The 14,967-nt window shown below is 55.2% G+C and overlaps 5 protein-coding genes across 5 annotated transcripts; 3 read left to right on the forward strand and 2 right to left on the reverse strand.

Moving 5' to 3' along the window:
* Positions 1–367: 367 nt before the first annotated feature.
* Positions 368–1,343, forward strand: INS49_008549 (uncharacterized protein; the record flags this gene model as incomplete). The annotated part of the gene is made up of 2 exons (XM_043169289.1): positions 368–397; positions 999–1,343. The coding sequence occupies 2 exons, from the start codon at positions 368–370 to the stop codon at positions 1,341–1,343; spliced, it is 375 nt and encodes a 124-aa protein (XP_043026969.1).
* A 3,229-nt stretch (positions 1,344–4,572) lies between these two features.
* INS49_008550 (uncharacterized protein) lies at positions 4,573–6,721 on the forward strand (the record flags this gene model as incomplete). The annotated part of the gene is made up of 2 exons (XM_043169290.1): positions 4,573–5,245; positions 5,298–6,721. The coding sequence occupies 2 exons, from the start codon at positions 4,573–4,575 to the stop codon at positions 6,719–6,721; spliced, it is 2,097 nt and encodes a 698-aa protein (XP_043026970.1).
* Positions 6,722–7,115: 394 nt separating this feature from the next.
* INS49_008551 (uncharacterized protein) lies at positions 7,116–8,093 on the forward strand (the record flags this gene model as incomplete). The annotated part of the gene is made up of 2 exons (XM_043169291.1): positions 7,116–7,188; positions 7,249–8,093. 2 exons carry the CDS (start codon positions 7,116–7,118, stop codon positions 8,091–8,093), a joined length of 918 nt encoding a protein of 305 aa, XP_043026971.1.
* Positions 8,094–8,751: 658 nt separating this feature from the next.
* On the reverse strand, positions 8,752–10,489 carry INS49_008552 (uncharacterized protein; the record flags this gene model as incomplete). The annotated part of the gene is made up of 2 exons (XM_043169292.1): positions 8,752–10,252; positions 10,308–10,489. The coding sequence occupies 2 exons, from the start codon at positions 10,487–10,489 to the stop codon at positions 8,752–8,754; spliced, it is 1,683 nt and encodes a 560-aa protein (XP_043026972.1).
* A 2,326-nt stretch (positions 10,490–12,815) lies between these two features.
* INS49_008553 (uncharacterized protein) lies at positions 12,816–13,955 on the reverse strand (the record flags this gene model as incomplete). The annotated part of the gene is made up of 1 exon (XM_043169293.1): positions 12,816–13,955. The coding sequence occupies one exon, from the start codon at positions 13,953–13,955 to the stop codon at positions 12,816–12,818; it is 1,140 nt and encodes a 379-aa protein (XP_043026973.1).
* Positions 13,956–14,967: the final 1,012 nt, after the last annotated feature.

Raw genomic sequence — 14,967 nt, forward strand, 5'->3', positions numbered from 1 at the left:
CGGGGTGGAGACTGACTGGCGGCATTTTACGCCTGCATGTCCCAAAGTATCAATTGGTGATTCGTGCGATGTGGCACTCCGCGTAACGCTTATGCAAGTTAGACACAGCCACTGCATCAGGAAGCCTGGTGTGACAGTGAAGAGGCCAGCTTAGTGAATGTGCATTATCATGCTGCCCACCCCCCGCTCGGCGACTTCAGCCCTCCTTGCTGGCAAATCTTGGATTCCCGGAGAAGGCATCAAAGCTGTTTGTCAACAAGCGGAACCACGAAATCATTTCCATAATACGAGTTGTACAGGCCTCAAAGATTCAGAGTGAGATGATTGATATTTAGTTATACACTCATAATGAGCAGACCCTCCCGTCATGGTGGTTCATGGCAGCCAAGCTACGAACGTAAGCCTATCAACGCCTATTTACTAAGTACCGTGCTCATGCTCCTCACTCTAGCAACTTGGGAAGCCATTAGCAAGTGGATATTTGGCACAAGGTCGGTGTTTTCTCAAAAGATATTTCAGACATCAATGCAAAGAAGACGAGTGGCAAGCCGTACCAGCTGGTGGTTCCTAGAGGATGAGGCATTTGGCAAGTGGGTCAAAGAGCCAAATTCCTTCCTATGGTTACATGGGAAAAGATCGTACACGTCGCTGGACCCAAATTCATGGGCTTTATTGACAATTCAAGCAGCCGGATGTGGTAAAACGATGCTGTGGTAAGACCGACTACTTCGGAGCGGATGCATTGCACGCTCTACGTGGACTAACTCATCGGAAGCTCGTCCGCTATTGATAGACTCCAAGACCTGTCGTCCACATCTAGCAACCAGGCTCTGATATATCATTTCTTCACGCTTACGGATCTCCAATCCCAAACGTCAGATGCGCTAATCCGCAATCTCGTATATCAACTTGCAGACCATGATGAAAAAACTCAGGCTTTTGCACTAGCTGCCTTCAAAAAAAGACGCGACAGGACCCAATCTGCTGACTACAATCAGTTGTCATCCGTCTTAAAGGGCCTATTGAAGATTCCTTCGGCAATTTTCGTCATCATCGACGCCCTAGATGAGAGCATAGACCAGACCGAAACCTGTGCTTTTCTCAAGAATCTCTGCGACTACCGGTCGGCCAAAACCCGAGTCCTCGTCAGCAGCAACACCACCCAGTCTCTGGAATCTGAGTCGACTTTGAAAATTTTGAGTACGGAAATGGTCTGTGTCAACTCCATGTTCATAAACAAGGATATCGAAGCACATATTCGAGAGCTGGAACTGGGTCCGTGGGACGATGATCAAAGAGACAAAATCGTCAGCAATTTGACAGAACGCTCCGACGGCTCGTAAGCTGCCCGCTAAAAATCTCATGTCGTCTCTGCTGGAACCAATGGAACCGCAGTTCCGATGGGCTATTGGTCAGCTGGCGAACATCCAACAATGTGACACCGAACAGGAGTTGGACGCAGCCCTGAAATCACTACCAGGAAGTCTGACCGAGACTTATGAGCAAGTACTTTCGACAATAAAGCCCCCACAGGATATAAAAAACCTCAGAACGCTGCTCTGCTGGCTTCTTTACACTCGTCGCCCCCTCCGAATCGAGGAGCTTCGTGAAACAGTTGGTATTAACAAGTTTGAGGAGCCACACTTTGATTCGAGAAAGCGCCTCAATCAGCGACCGAAGATTCTTGACCAGTGTACTTTTTTGGTCGTAGTGGACGAAACGTCTGATATGGAAGACGCCTTCGCCGTGGATATAGACAATGTTCAGCCCAGCGCTGGACCAAAATGGCAGGATACCTCTGTACTTCGACTAGCTCATTCAAGTGTCGTTCAGTTCCTTGAACGGACTGAAACGCTCTCTGATCACAGCAGGCAGTTTGCTATCACAAAGACTGAGGGACACGCTTTGATTGCTCAATCATGCCTCGCCTATATCTTGTATTTGGGCTCAGCCGCCGTACCATTGGAGGCGGTACATGGTTGTCCCCTCCTCAACTATACGACTCAACACTGGTATTACCACGTGCAGCAATCCCTTACTCATGATGAGAAATCAGCCATTCTGATTGAGGATGCTCTTCAGTCTAGATGGGATATCTACCGGCTCGTCACATACCCAAATATTTCGACGAGGTACAACCCCTGGCAGGGCAGCAGTGTCTCCAGGCCAGAACAGGGTAGAAACAACAAGCAGGACATCCAGGAAACCAGTTTGTGTTCAGTCTGCCAGAGAATGTCCTATCTAGAGCTTCAAAGGCCGCGAGGAATGAAGCACAGGACGTACGCCACCCTGGTTACCCCAGCTCACGAGTGCAGGCTTTGCGAAATGATACACTGTGCTCTGCTTCAGTTCGGGATCGCTCGACATTGCCAGATGTCCTCAGAAAACACACTATCTCTTGAGGCGTCCGAAATACTTGCCGAGGCAGTAGATGCTGAAATACATCGGATTGCAGGAGACTCGGAGATCATCTTGAGGGTGGAAACACAGGATCCATTCCTGTTGATCAACTGCTACTGCTTCTTCGGCCGTCTGCATATTTACACAAATCCAGGTGCATGGCTGAACAGGAGAGGTTGATTGCGTTGCGAATTCTTGGTCTTCTTACTGACAACAGGAGTCAAGAGTCCCCTGCGGCATCCAGTGTCTGTGGAAGGCCAGTACACTCAAATTCTCAATCATTTGTCGCCAATTGCCAACACTGGCTTCAAGAATGTCGAAAAAAACACCCACAATGCAATATAGCTGCGTCGTCAAGTTGTCTTCCTTCGAGGTTGATTGAGATTAGCGAAGAGCGCATTCGTCTCTTGGAGAATCCTGAAGGAGTAGCTGGCAAATTTGTAACTCTTACGTGGTGCTGGGGCGAGGCCCGTTCGATGCTTTCGTTGCGCCAGGGGCAACTGTCAAAGATGCTACCGGGGATACGTTTCGATGATTTGCCTCGTCTATTCCAGGATGTGGTCCGTCTTACACAAGGTCTTGGAATTCGTTATCTGTGGATTGATGTTTTGTGCACAATTCAAGACGACAAAGCAGACGTGCAAAGAGAATTACAAAGGATGCCGGCTTACTACGCCAACGCCGATTTCAATATCGTTGCGGGCGTCAAGGATGGCCAGACTAAGGTTTTGGGCCCTCGTATACCGCCACGATTTCCACCCACCCGTCTGGATGGTACGGAAGAGGTATTCATTGCATGGCTCGGCACGGACGCGTACAACGACCCCCGTGGGCTGAAGGTCTCATTATTTCCGGATGCGTGGAAGTACGAGTCTCCTCCTCATTTACGGGCATGGACAGCGCAAGAAATGGCACTTGCTCGTTGCAATCTGGTACTCCAAGGTGACGAAACTTCGCCGCAAGATTCGGACATGGTAAGCACGATGCTGACTTCTCAGCTGTTGTATATGTAAAGCCAGGAGGAGATCCGATGGGAGAATGGGAGAAGAAGATCGGCGACCAAGAAAGACTCATCAGAGTGGTACGAACTGGTAGAGGAATACTCTGGTCGAAACCTAACCTTCCTGGAAGATAGGATTCCAGCTTTCTCTCAAATCGCTTTGAGATACTCCCGTGCTTCGGGACACCGCCGTGAAGAGTTCCTAGCAGGATTGTGGTTGAATGGTTTGCTTCGAGGCCTGTTGTGGCAGAAAGTAGGGGACAGAAAGCACAAGTCAGCGCCTCGCCAGTATATGGCGCCATCATGGTCTTGGGCGACAGTTCCCGGCAGGGTAAAGCATGTCTGGCCCCGGGACACGACACCGCTTGCGTCGATTCTGGATTTTGCAGTGGTTCCGATGACAAGCAGTTTGAATCAGCATGTGAAGGTGACCGATGGATATCTCATGGTGCGAGGTCTCTTGGTGGAGGTTAAACCGGTCGGAATGGCTTGGAGCGCCTGGACTGGTGACATCGAGGTCGACATTCTTGCCGAGAACGAACGCAAGGAGGTGTTGGGCATTCGCTACACCCTGGATAACTTCAATCCAAAGACCACGCGTGTGGTGTTGATATGCCATCGAATTACTCCACTGTGGAGTTATGTGGCACTCCGTGAAGATGAGTCTTGCAGAAACATTCGTAGAGAAGGCGAGGCGAATCTTTGGAATTCCAGGACAGCAAAATCCCCACGTTGCATTGGCAAGGGTCCCACTGGATCGCCTTCATCCGCTGCATGACCCCTGCAGCACATCCACGAGGACCGGCCAGGGCCGCTGGTTGGTGGCTTCGCTACTCGATCAGGGGCGAATCTGTCAGCTGTTACCTCTTTCGAGTTCCCATCGGCCGGGTATTTCGAATTCACTATTCACCATGCAAGTGACAGCGTCTTTGAATACCCGAGTCTGAATCCAGCACTCGGTCTGGCTTGCTTGCGCCAAGCCATCAGGTATCGGATGAGAGGCTTGGCTTGGGGGAACAGGGGGATTCTGACTTCACCTCTGACACTCTGACGCCCGCTCAGCCGCACGGCCGTCCTGGTGGTCTTCGTCGAGAAGATGACAACAGTGGCAGCCGTTGGAGCTATTTGATCAGAGCGCAACCGTAGCTCCGACTACCCAGCAGCTGTCCAAAATGGGCGACTATAGGCAGGTCCGCTCGTCTTCACCCTCATATCAACATCGCGACAGCGACGGACTCGAGCTGCAGGAGCATGTCGTCCAGGAAGAGGCGCCCGACCCAGGCGGTGAGCAGCACGAACGCCTCTTGTCGGAAGACGACGAGGAGAAACTCAAAGACGATCATGACGACGACCAGCCCCGGAAACGACGGAGGAGATGGTGGCGTCTAGGCTTGTTTGGGCTGATCGGACTTCTTGTCTTGACAGCTGTGGCCGTCGCGTTGAACCACCTCCATCTTGAAGAAACAGAGGGCGAGGCAGTCAGCACATTCCGGCGCCCGTCATCCGACTACATTATCGACCCGGCCTGGGACTACGATGCGCCCCCAACGGTGCGCGAGTACGACTGGGTCATCTCCGACGTTACTGCCAACCCGGATGGAGTCTTCCGGCCGATGATGGTGGTAAATGGGCAGTTTCCGGGCCCCATGATTGTGTGCAACGAAGGGGACACCGTCGTCGTCAACGTGGTGAATGAGGCCAAGAACGCCACTGCCATACACTGGCACGGCCTCTTCCAAAACGGCACGAATTGGAACGACGGAACCGTAGGAGTCACGCAATGCCCCATCGCACCGGGTCGCTCGTATCGCTATGAATTCGCGGTTGAGGGGCAATCTGGCTCATGTAAGTTGACTGGACCCCGTGTATTCGCTCTGTTTACTGAGTACTTCTACAGTCTTCTATCATGGCCATCAAGCCGCTCAGAACTTAGACGGCCTGGCTGGACCCCTGATCGTCCTTTCCAAGAAGGAGAGGGACAACCAACCCATTGCATACGACTCGGACCGCGTGGTCATGGTGCAGGACTGGTACCACGATCTATCTGATGGCCTTTTGAGGGAGACACTCTCTCCTGGAAGCGAGTCATCGCCAACCCCAAACGGAGCCTTGATCAACGGAGCGAACAAGGTGGACTGCTCTCTGCACCAGAACCGGCACTGCGACTCTTCATCAGCAAGTCTACCGTCGTTCGACTTGGCGCCGAACAAGCACCACCGACTTCGAGTGATCAATGTCGGCGGATTTGCCTGGTTCGAAGTCAGCGTTGACAGGCACACAGATCTTTCTGTCACAGAAGTCGACGGAGTCACCGTCGAGCCTCTGTCCGACTCAACCCTACTCGTCTCACCGGGCCAACGATATAGCCTTGTGCTGTCGGCCAACCAGACTGACCCTTCCAATCTGTACTGGCTCAGGGCACGTATGATAAACCATTGTTTCGCCGAGAATATTCTTCCCGACGATGGTGTCGCCGAGGCGCAAGCCGTTATCCGATACAACTCAACAGAGCCCACGACCAAATCCATCGGCCAGTCTGTCCTTCCTACCACGGAGGACGATAGCGGAAAGTTCACCGTCATATGCAAGGACAAGGCCCCCAACACATACAAACCCGTGCCTGCACGCTCTGCACCCGAATTTGCACACCACTCGTGGTATTTTCGGGTGAACGTGGAAATCGGTGACTGGCGGTTGGAGAGGGGCTTTGTGAACCAGAGCACTTTCCGGCCACAGCTGCAGTCTCCCACGCTTCACCGACTGGTCGAGGGTCTGAACAGCGCCAACGAGACGTTTGACGTGGAGGGCGTGAACGGCGAGGCGTTTGAAACCAAGAACGAGCTGGTCGTCAGCTCGGGCGGCGTCGAAGTGGTAGACTTGATACTCCAGAACTTCGACGAGGGCAACCACCCCTTCCACCTACACGGCGCGCAGATGTTCATCCTGGCGGCAGGGCACGGGTACTTCCCGGGATACCAGGAGCTAGGCCTGCAGGACGAGGGCAAGGGCCTACTCGACCCTGACAATAACACCATCGTCGCGAACCCCGTTCGGCGGGACGTCACGACGATCGAGGCCTTCGGGTGGACCTTGGTCCGTTTCATCGCCGATAACCCGGGAGTTTGGCTGTTTCACTGCCACATGATCTGGCATGCCGAGGCGGGCATGGCGATGCAATTCGCATCTAGACTTGATCTGATGAGGAACTGGACGATACCAGAGGAGAACATGAAGTTGTGTGAGGCACCTATAGATGAGCTTGAGAGGGGCTCGACTCCCAAGGATAGTATATGGTATGGGCAGTTTGGAGATGGTCCCTGAATTTTACGAGCATATATGCATGGCAAGGAGTTTGATTTGTCTGTTTGAGTACATGTTTGTATAGATGGAGGACAGCACATAGCATTACATGTCAGTCCTATAGGAATTCATCGAATAAACACTGTGATCACCTTTGGAAGTTCATTCAAGTTACAAGTGGGATAGCTGTGACCATTCACTCCAAGAAGCAATTACCTTGCAGCCACTTTACGTCCGCTCGATACGGTGAGCAGTCCTAGACAAGGTGATTCACTCTGTGCATGTACCCAGAGAAATCATCATGTCACACTCCAGAACAGTGAATCCTCGTCGTTGCCTATATACAGCAAGAACATCAACCCAGACCGAGGAGACACCAGCCTTTCTCACATCAACACCAGAGGAACATACCTACATGGCTCCGGACCCTGATGTCATTTTCAAGCAAACTGAGAATTCGAACCCTGGAATACCTGAAAGTCACATCGGTATTAGCAATCCTCAGAATCCCTCGAAATACACCTACTGATGCGGCATTCCCAACGCAGCGCCTTCATTCCAGGAGAGACTCATCCGGAGCAGCGAGGAAGCCAGACAGAAACGAACAACCTCAGTCACGATGTGCTACACAACCGTCACTCACTTCAACCGCTGCTCCCACCGCGCCTCGATCACCACCTTCTGTCCTCGCAGCACCCACCTTAGGCCGACCATCTACCATCCCCCAACGCGCCACGCACGGCCCTGCGCGACCAACGATCGCAAGGGCAACATCTTCGTCCAGCGCGACGAGCTATGCGGGGCGTGCAGAAGAGTCGGCTCCCGGTGTTCGGGCGGCGGCGGCGGCGGGCCCAACGGCACGAGGAGGAATGGAGCAGCCGCGAAGGGGGGCAGGGACCCAGCAGCGCAGACGGCAGGAGTTCCTCCGTCGTACTACCCTTGTCCCGGGCAGGGTAGGGCCCAGCCGGCGTACCCTATACCCACCGGGGCGGGGGGCGACGGGCGCTGTCCGCTGTCCGCGGCGTTTGAGCGCGTGATGTCGATCGGGGGCGACGAAGATGGCCGGGTCGAGGGGTCTCGGTGGGTTCACGGCGGGGTGGGCGAGGGTGTCGGCGTGGACGGTAGTAGGACCCGGGAACACAAGGGGGAATACGGCCCGTCCAGGCCTCCTCACTTCTCCTCCGATGCTGACAACGGGCGCCGTGGTTTGCCCGGGGGCGACATGCCTTCTTGGTCGGGTGGTTATGGCGGACATGCGGGAAGAAAGGCGCGCCGCACGGCAGGGAAGAAACGAGTTCGGTTCGCTCCAAAGGTTGAGGTGCTGTATTTCAGGAGAGACTGGGCCACGAGGACTCTGAGGAGTTTGCGCAGGGAGTACAAGGGACGCCGCTAGGGTGACGTATTGTCTCAGGCTGTGGTCGGAATTCAAACAGCGCGGTGTTTTGGAGTCTATTGCTTGCAGTAGAGTGATTGCGAACCTGCAACCGGTTTCGGCTTCTCGAAATATTTGTTCTTTTCATTGTCATGCCCTGTCTCCAGGGATTGGTCTACCCAAATATACATCTAGATGTATTCGGTGCTCACATAAGACACCGGCTTAAGTATGAACTTCCGCTCTCTTTCTTTCTTCAAACCCCATCGTCATGCAGTCAAGAAAGGCCCCATCACCCATAAAAAGAAGAATGACAAACGAAACCAGCTCTGCTGGCCGAATCAAGACTCATCATCTGCGCTTCCGTTCCCAAATGCCGGTGAGAAAATAACGCGACCAACTGCCAAAGACACGGGTGTTGATAAGACCACCCAGGGACGGGGAAACCAAGTCCTGGATGGTGTGAACAGGGATAGAGAATTAGAGAAATGTCACACCAAAAGGTGACGACAAGAAATGCTCTGGGGTTTTCCAAGGTCGCCGCCCACTGCTCCAAGGCCGGGATATATAAGACGTGCAAATGCAAAATATCCAAACTCCAGGGCAAAAAACATCACCAAAAAATATCGATCATTGAAATGCTTCTCCTCCTCAAGGAGGCTTTTGAAGGTGTGCCGTCCTAGTTCTTAGGCTGGTATGGCTTGTAGCCCGGATACGCGGACGTCTCCTCCGGCTGGCTGCTGGCTCCATTATCGTATGAGGTATCAAACGTGTTCGCTCTAGGTGGCCTGCTGAAGCCGGACTCGAAATCGAAGCCCCCATTGTTCGTTGGGCCCGGTGAACTGGGCGCAGGACCGACGTCTGTGTACTGCCTCCGGGGCGGCCCACGACCGCCGGGCCCGGGCCTGGGCCCACCACCTGGTCCGGGCCTGGGCCCGCCACCTGCTAGAGGCCGCGGTGATGAGGACGAGTACTGTCGCTGGGGGTTGGGAGCAGAGTCGGCCGAGAACTGTCGGTAGGGAGGGCCCCGTGGCGGCATCGGTCTCCGGCCTGGGGCCGGGGCTGAGTCTGCCGAGAATTGTCGTTGAGGTCCGGGGCCAAATTGTTGCTGGGTGTTGGGGGAGAAGGTGCGCTGAGGAGGGGCAGGAGAGAATGTTCGCTGGACGGGAGCCGGAGAGTAAGTTCGTGGTGGCGCATCGAACTGGCCGCCGCCAAACCCGAAGTCTTGTTGTGGAGGTGGCGCCGGGGAGCCACGTGGAGCGGGAGACGCACGAGGGCCGGCGCCTCCCACTGCGCCTTTGGCGCCTCTGGGAGGTCCTCGCCGTTCTGACTGAGCGCCGGCCATGCCGTACTGGTCCACGGCTGGTTGAACAGGGGCATTGCCTGGCATGCCGTATTCGCTGTAGGCCCCGTGCTCATCGTATAGAGGCGTCTGTGCTGGGGATGTGTTATATCCGTATTCCGTCGGCGATGGTCCTGGCATCTGTCCATAGTCCTGGCCTCCCGTCACACCCCAGCTTTGACCCGTGTGGAATGAGGCCTGCGATTGATCATAACCATTGTGCATCGGGTTGTAGGCCGGCGCGGGCGGTCCATATGCACCTGCACCTGGGCCAGCACCCATATAGCCGCTGGCTGCGGCCTGGGGTCCCTGTGGTCCGTAGGGACTTCTGCCGGTTTGCCCGATAGGAGTGGTGGGGCCAGGTGTGGCTACTGGTGACATTCCATTCAGCAGGGGCTGGTTTGGGTTGTTCTCGGGCTTCCTGATGTTCTGCAACTCGACAGCCTCCGCCTCCGCCTCCAACCTCTTGCTTTCCGAGGCTTCCCAGGTCGGCATGGCGGGCAGCGAGTCCTCTCCTTCCTCCTTCTTGGACAGGTCGAAAGTCGCATACTGTGGCGGATCGGCAGCCTTTGTGCGCGCTGGTGGTATGGCTCCCGCAGTCATGGCGGGTTCCGAGCGGTAGCCTTGATGATCGGTAGCTGGAACGTATGGGTCGTCGAGGTACTTCCGCCTGTGCTTTTTCGGCGTATCGCAACATCCGCAGCAATTCCCACAGCACTTCAGGCAGTAGCAGCATTCGCAACAGCAGGACAGGCCGCAGCAAAGGCATCTCGCAATACACCAGACGATGGAGAATACAAACAGGCCCACCACTATGATTATTGCAATCACTGGCCATCTGGAGAAATGTTAGCACATCAAACATGGCTCAGCGGGGAGGATTTTCCACCTACTTGCAGTACGTTGCCTGCATGCAATTATCCCAGCTGGAAAATGCCAGTTTGATATCTGATAATTGTCCCTGGGCCTCGGAGATAACGCCTCTCTGCTCAAGTCCGGCCTGCAAGCTGCGTGCGACCATGTCCATCACTCCTCCCCTCACACTCCTCGCCATCGCGACGTCTATTGAAGGCATTTTGGCGTCGGCTCACCCAGATCTGTTGAGTGAGTGCCCAAACGCGCAGATCCGAGGAGAAATCACCTCGGGCCCGCGTTGCAATTGCGTTGCCTTAAAAAAATGCCGGTCTTGCTGTCCCTTTTCTCAAAACTCCATGGTTGGGTCTCTCCCAGGCGCTTTCGGTCGTCCGATGTTTCTACTCGCAACAAACTTCCCGAGTGCAGCCCCCAAATCCAGCCAAATGCGGTCGGTTCAATCAAACGGTCGGACGATCAGCGGTTGGGTCGATCAGTGACCACTCCTTTGTGACCAATGAAATGTCGACGGCGCGGCAGAAGATCCCTGGTCTCTCGGGCGGCCTGAAGCAAACAGCGAGGGTCGGTTGGTGTTCTCAGTCGAGCAGTAAAGACAGAATAGCAGCCAGGCGCGAAAAAAGGTACGAAGAAAGACGGACGGGCCAGGACCGCAGGAGCGATTGTCGTCGACGAGGAGTCGTGTCGGTCAGTCAGGAAATGAGACGTCCAGTCTCTGCTGGGAATCGTGGGGGGGGGGGCCCAGGAAGGCTGCACGCAAATAGGCGGGCGTGCGTGTCTGAGGGGGAGCTGGGCAGACCCCAGGGTCCCTAGCGCAGATCTCTGTGGTTGAGGGTGCTCGCAAGCGGTCACAGAAGCCGCTGGGTCAAGCCACTCGAGTGATGAACAGGAGCCCAGCCTTTTGGAGTGTCTCGTGAATATGGCTCAGCCCCTCGGCAACAAAAATAACCCTTGACTCGCTGGCACTGCGATCGCCCCCAGCTGCTGTGTCCCGCGTCGGATGTGATACAGGACAGGCAGTGATGATGTATGTACTGTATGGGGCTGAGGCCTTTCGTTCGAAGTCGACGTGTCGCAGTTTGTAGTTGCAGTCGCAAATGCAAGTCGAAGCCGGGCTCAGGGGATGCGCTGTGAAGTATATAGATAGGATGGGAGGAGGAAACTGAGGATCGACGTGAAAGATGGACGTGATCACCGGTCAGCCCCTTTACGGCATGAAGATAGCCAGTCCCAAGCCTGGACGCACGAGCACAAGCACAAGCACAGGCACAAACACAAGGACTAAACGCAGCCGGGCTTTTGCAAAGAATGCAATAAACGATAGACTACTGGCAGTCGACCCCACGCGAGAACGGAGAAAAAAAGCGGACAGCTGCAGCCTTGAATTCAACTGGCGCTTTGCTCCAGGGAAATTGAGTTGAGTTGCAGCGGGCGGCGCGACAGGTCGAGAGGAGGAAGGGGGGGGGGGCGGGCACGATCCAAAAAGGCCTGCAGGTACAAAGAAAGACGGCAAACTGCCGAGTTCATACCCTCAAGGAAAGCTGATGAGGGTGCCAGAGTTCAATTGCACGACGACAGGGGTCTTGCGTCAGCGGCAGCGGCACCAACAACTCGTGGGCATTGGCAGATAGATCCCCTGCAGGGCACGTTTAAAATTGCGATGGAGCGCTTCCCGCGACACTGACACCCGGAGATGAGCATCGACATGCCCGCCCAGCCAAAAAGACATCTGACAGAGTTCGATTGCTGGGCGTCTTCACTCATTTTCCCGCAAAACCTACGTCAACACAGCCTGTTGGGGGCAGGCCCTGCCTCGTTTATCCTCTGGTTTTACGTATTGGACTATTCGCCGTCGTCGCTGGCAGCCGAGGCTTCGCAGCTGACCGAGCTGAACTGGGGAAGAGCAGCTGAGACACACTCGTCTCCTGTGACAGGCAGGGGAAGCAGTAATTGATGATGAGTTATTAACTAGGTAGCCTGCCGGGGCAGCAACTCTACGTAAATTGCATGCTCAGGCACATTTGGCCTCTGGGCGAGAATACACCAGTGATGTCTTGCCGTCCCGGCCCTCTTGAGTCTTGTCTGCCGCAGGTTGACGACCAGTCGACTGGTGTCCATTTCCAGGGTACAGGGGTGGAGAAGCCAACATCCCACCTCAAACTACCAATCTAAATCTTCGCAGTAGTCCCGGAGTCGGATACCCAAATTGGCCGGATTGCTCGCTCATAGCGCCCAAGAACTTCTATTCTACCTTTAGCATCGTCTCAGTAACAATCATGGCGCCAGTAGTCTTGCGCAACGAACCCATCGTCCAGAATGACCGCACCCTGTCCCTGTGCCGATGTGACCGCGATGCATGCACCGCTGATGGATACCACCTCTCGTTGCGCGGTCTCGCTACCCATTGCGGAGTCCTAACCATCTCGAGGGACCTCATTCGCGTCTTTAGGTGACGAGGCCTGTATCTCTAAACTCCGCCTCACGCCAGCGTCCTGCCGTATGTGCCGAGAAATAGATGCTCGACTGAACCATCAACCCAAAAATTTCATGCCGCCCTTGGTCTTTGAACCAGACTTGACGACGCCTCCAGCCTGGGGCCCAAGGTGCGGCGAGTATCCTTCATCACCGTTGCCCGCGCCGCTGCCAGACTTGTTGCCTCCTCCCTTCTTGTAGTTCTTGCCTTTGCGCTTGTCATTCTTGACAACTGCAGGCCTGATCTCCGTCGTGCTCTTGCGCACCACGACCGGATGGCTCTGGATGTACTTGCCATTCATCTCCTTGGCCGCCTGGAAGAAATCGTCTGGGTCGCTGAAGCTGACGAAGCCAAAGCCCTTGGACTTATTAGTCCGCTTGTCCCGTACCACCTTCGCCTTCTGCACTGATTGCCACCGCGCAAACGCCTTGAGCAGGGAGTCGTCGGTCGTTTCGCCCGCCAGGTTACCGACGAAGATTCGCAGATGAGAAGGGTCCCATTCTAGCAGCGAATCGTCCGCCCATTTCTTGCCTCCTCCTTCGCGATAAACCGTCTTCTGTTTGTCGCCCGCGGTGTTCGCGGCTCCTTCCTGAGCGGCCTTGGCGGCGATCTCCGCGTTGAACGTCGGTCCGGATCCAGTGCCGGGTTTGCCCCCGGCTGCCTTAGCGCCAGCAGTGGCATTGGCTTCGGCTCCTTCCTTTGGTAGGTAAGCGCTTTGCCACTGCGCGATCTGCGCTGCCATCTCGGGGTCATAGTTCGGATCGCTGCGGTCGAACGGGTTCTGCGCAGCAGAGGCGGCAGCAGGGCCGGCAGCGGAGGCGGCTCCCGGCTGTGGGAAAGGGTTACGGATCTGTGGCGGCGTGGAGTAGGACCCCGTAGCTGAGGCACCGTAGTAGGCTGGCTGTTGCGCATAGCTGGCTGAGTAGTTGTAGGATTGGCTTGATGCCCCGTAGCCGCCACGACCGGCACCTACGGCGGGTGCCTGCGGGTAGGAGTAGGTAGAGGCAGCGGCGCCATACTGGGGTGCTGAGACGGGGGCTGCACTGTAGGATGAGGGGCCGGAGTAGGGTGCGCTTGCAGCATAGGTCGGGGCAGCACTCGACGTAGGAGGGAATGCTGGCTTGAATCCGCCGGCGCTCTTGCTCGCTGGCGGTCGAGGAGGAAGAGATCCGAAACCTGGGGGTCCCGGGTAGGACATGATGAATTTGATGTGCCTTTGAACGAACTTTTGTTTTGTTTCGTTGTCACGTACCTATGAGCCCAGCCCGGGTCACACAGACTTTGCTCGCAATGTCTTTGCTCTCTCCAACGGCCGAGGGGTTTGAAGTCTCAACAGCGCTGCGTTGGCTTGGCTGGTTGGTGAGCGGTTGGTTGGTTGATGGACAGAAGGATGGATAGTTGCGAGGTGCGTATCGTGAGGCGAAGAGAAATCATTGCAAGCAACGAGGTATGGTCTCACGCATGCTTCAACTCGGCCAATCAGAGGCACGGTATGGATCAGTCAGCAGCTGCCTGGGTTTAGCCGGAATCCCTGCCTGCCAGCCGTCCTTTTGGTCGGTAAATTCGAATTGCACCCGAAAGTCGCGCCAGCCAACGGGTACGTAACTATTGTACATATTCACATCCCAAGACACATGTGAGTCGATGAGCCAAGCCCATCCCGGAGCCGCTCTGAATGAACCCTTTGGCATGTGGCAGAACTAGCTACTCTGACTGCTGCAACTACGGGAAGCTAGGTCGAGCGTTCTGACAAGCCAGGCAGTCTGTCAGTCTGGTGTCTTGGGCTCTCGAAGACTGAGAGTATGCTCTGTCCCTGCTTGATGACGCAGTTTGGCGGGGCAGCCCACATCCCACTCTTGACTGCCCCCCCATCCGCCCCTCTTTGCGGTCACGGTATTGATGGTATTCGATAAATTCGCGCCTGCGGCATCTACCAAGAGCTGCTGTGTGGTCCAGAGCCTCCGTACGCCGGAGCTGCGAATAGCGATGTCGCTCGATGAGATTGGCTGGCTGCCCTCGTCTCTGGAGGATTAATAATGACGAACGACTGCGAAAACAGTATACGGAACCTACGGGATAGTCGCAGATGTGGCCCATGAAAGATTCAGATTCGGCTCGTCCGGATATATCCCTGGGATTTATGGCCTCGCCTGTCACTGCAAACGCATGTCGTTGCAGAGCACACCTGTAATATGGGAATTGCGGCACGC

This window comes from Diaporthe citri (genome assembly GCF_014595645.1).
Source record: "Diaporthe citri strain NFHF-8-4 chromosome Unknown scaffold_3, whole genome shotgun sequence".
In the NCBI taxonomy this organism is placed as follows: domain Eukaryota; kingdom Fungi; phylum Ascomycota; class Sordariomycetes; order Diaporthales; family Diaporthaceae; genus Diaporthe; species Diaporthe citri.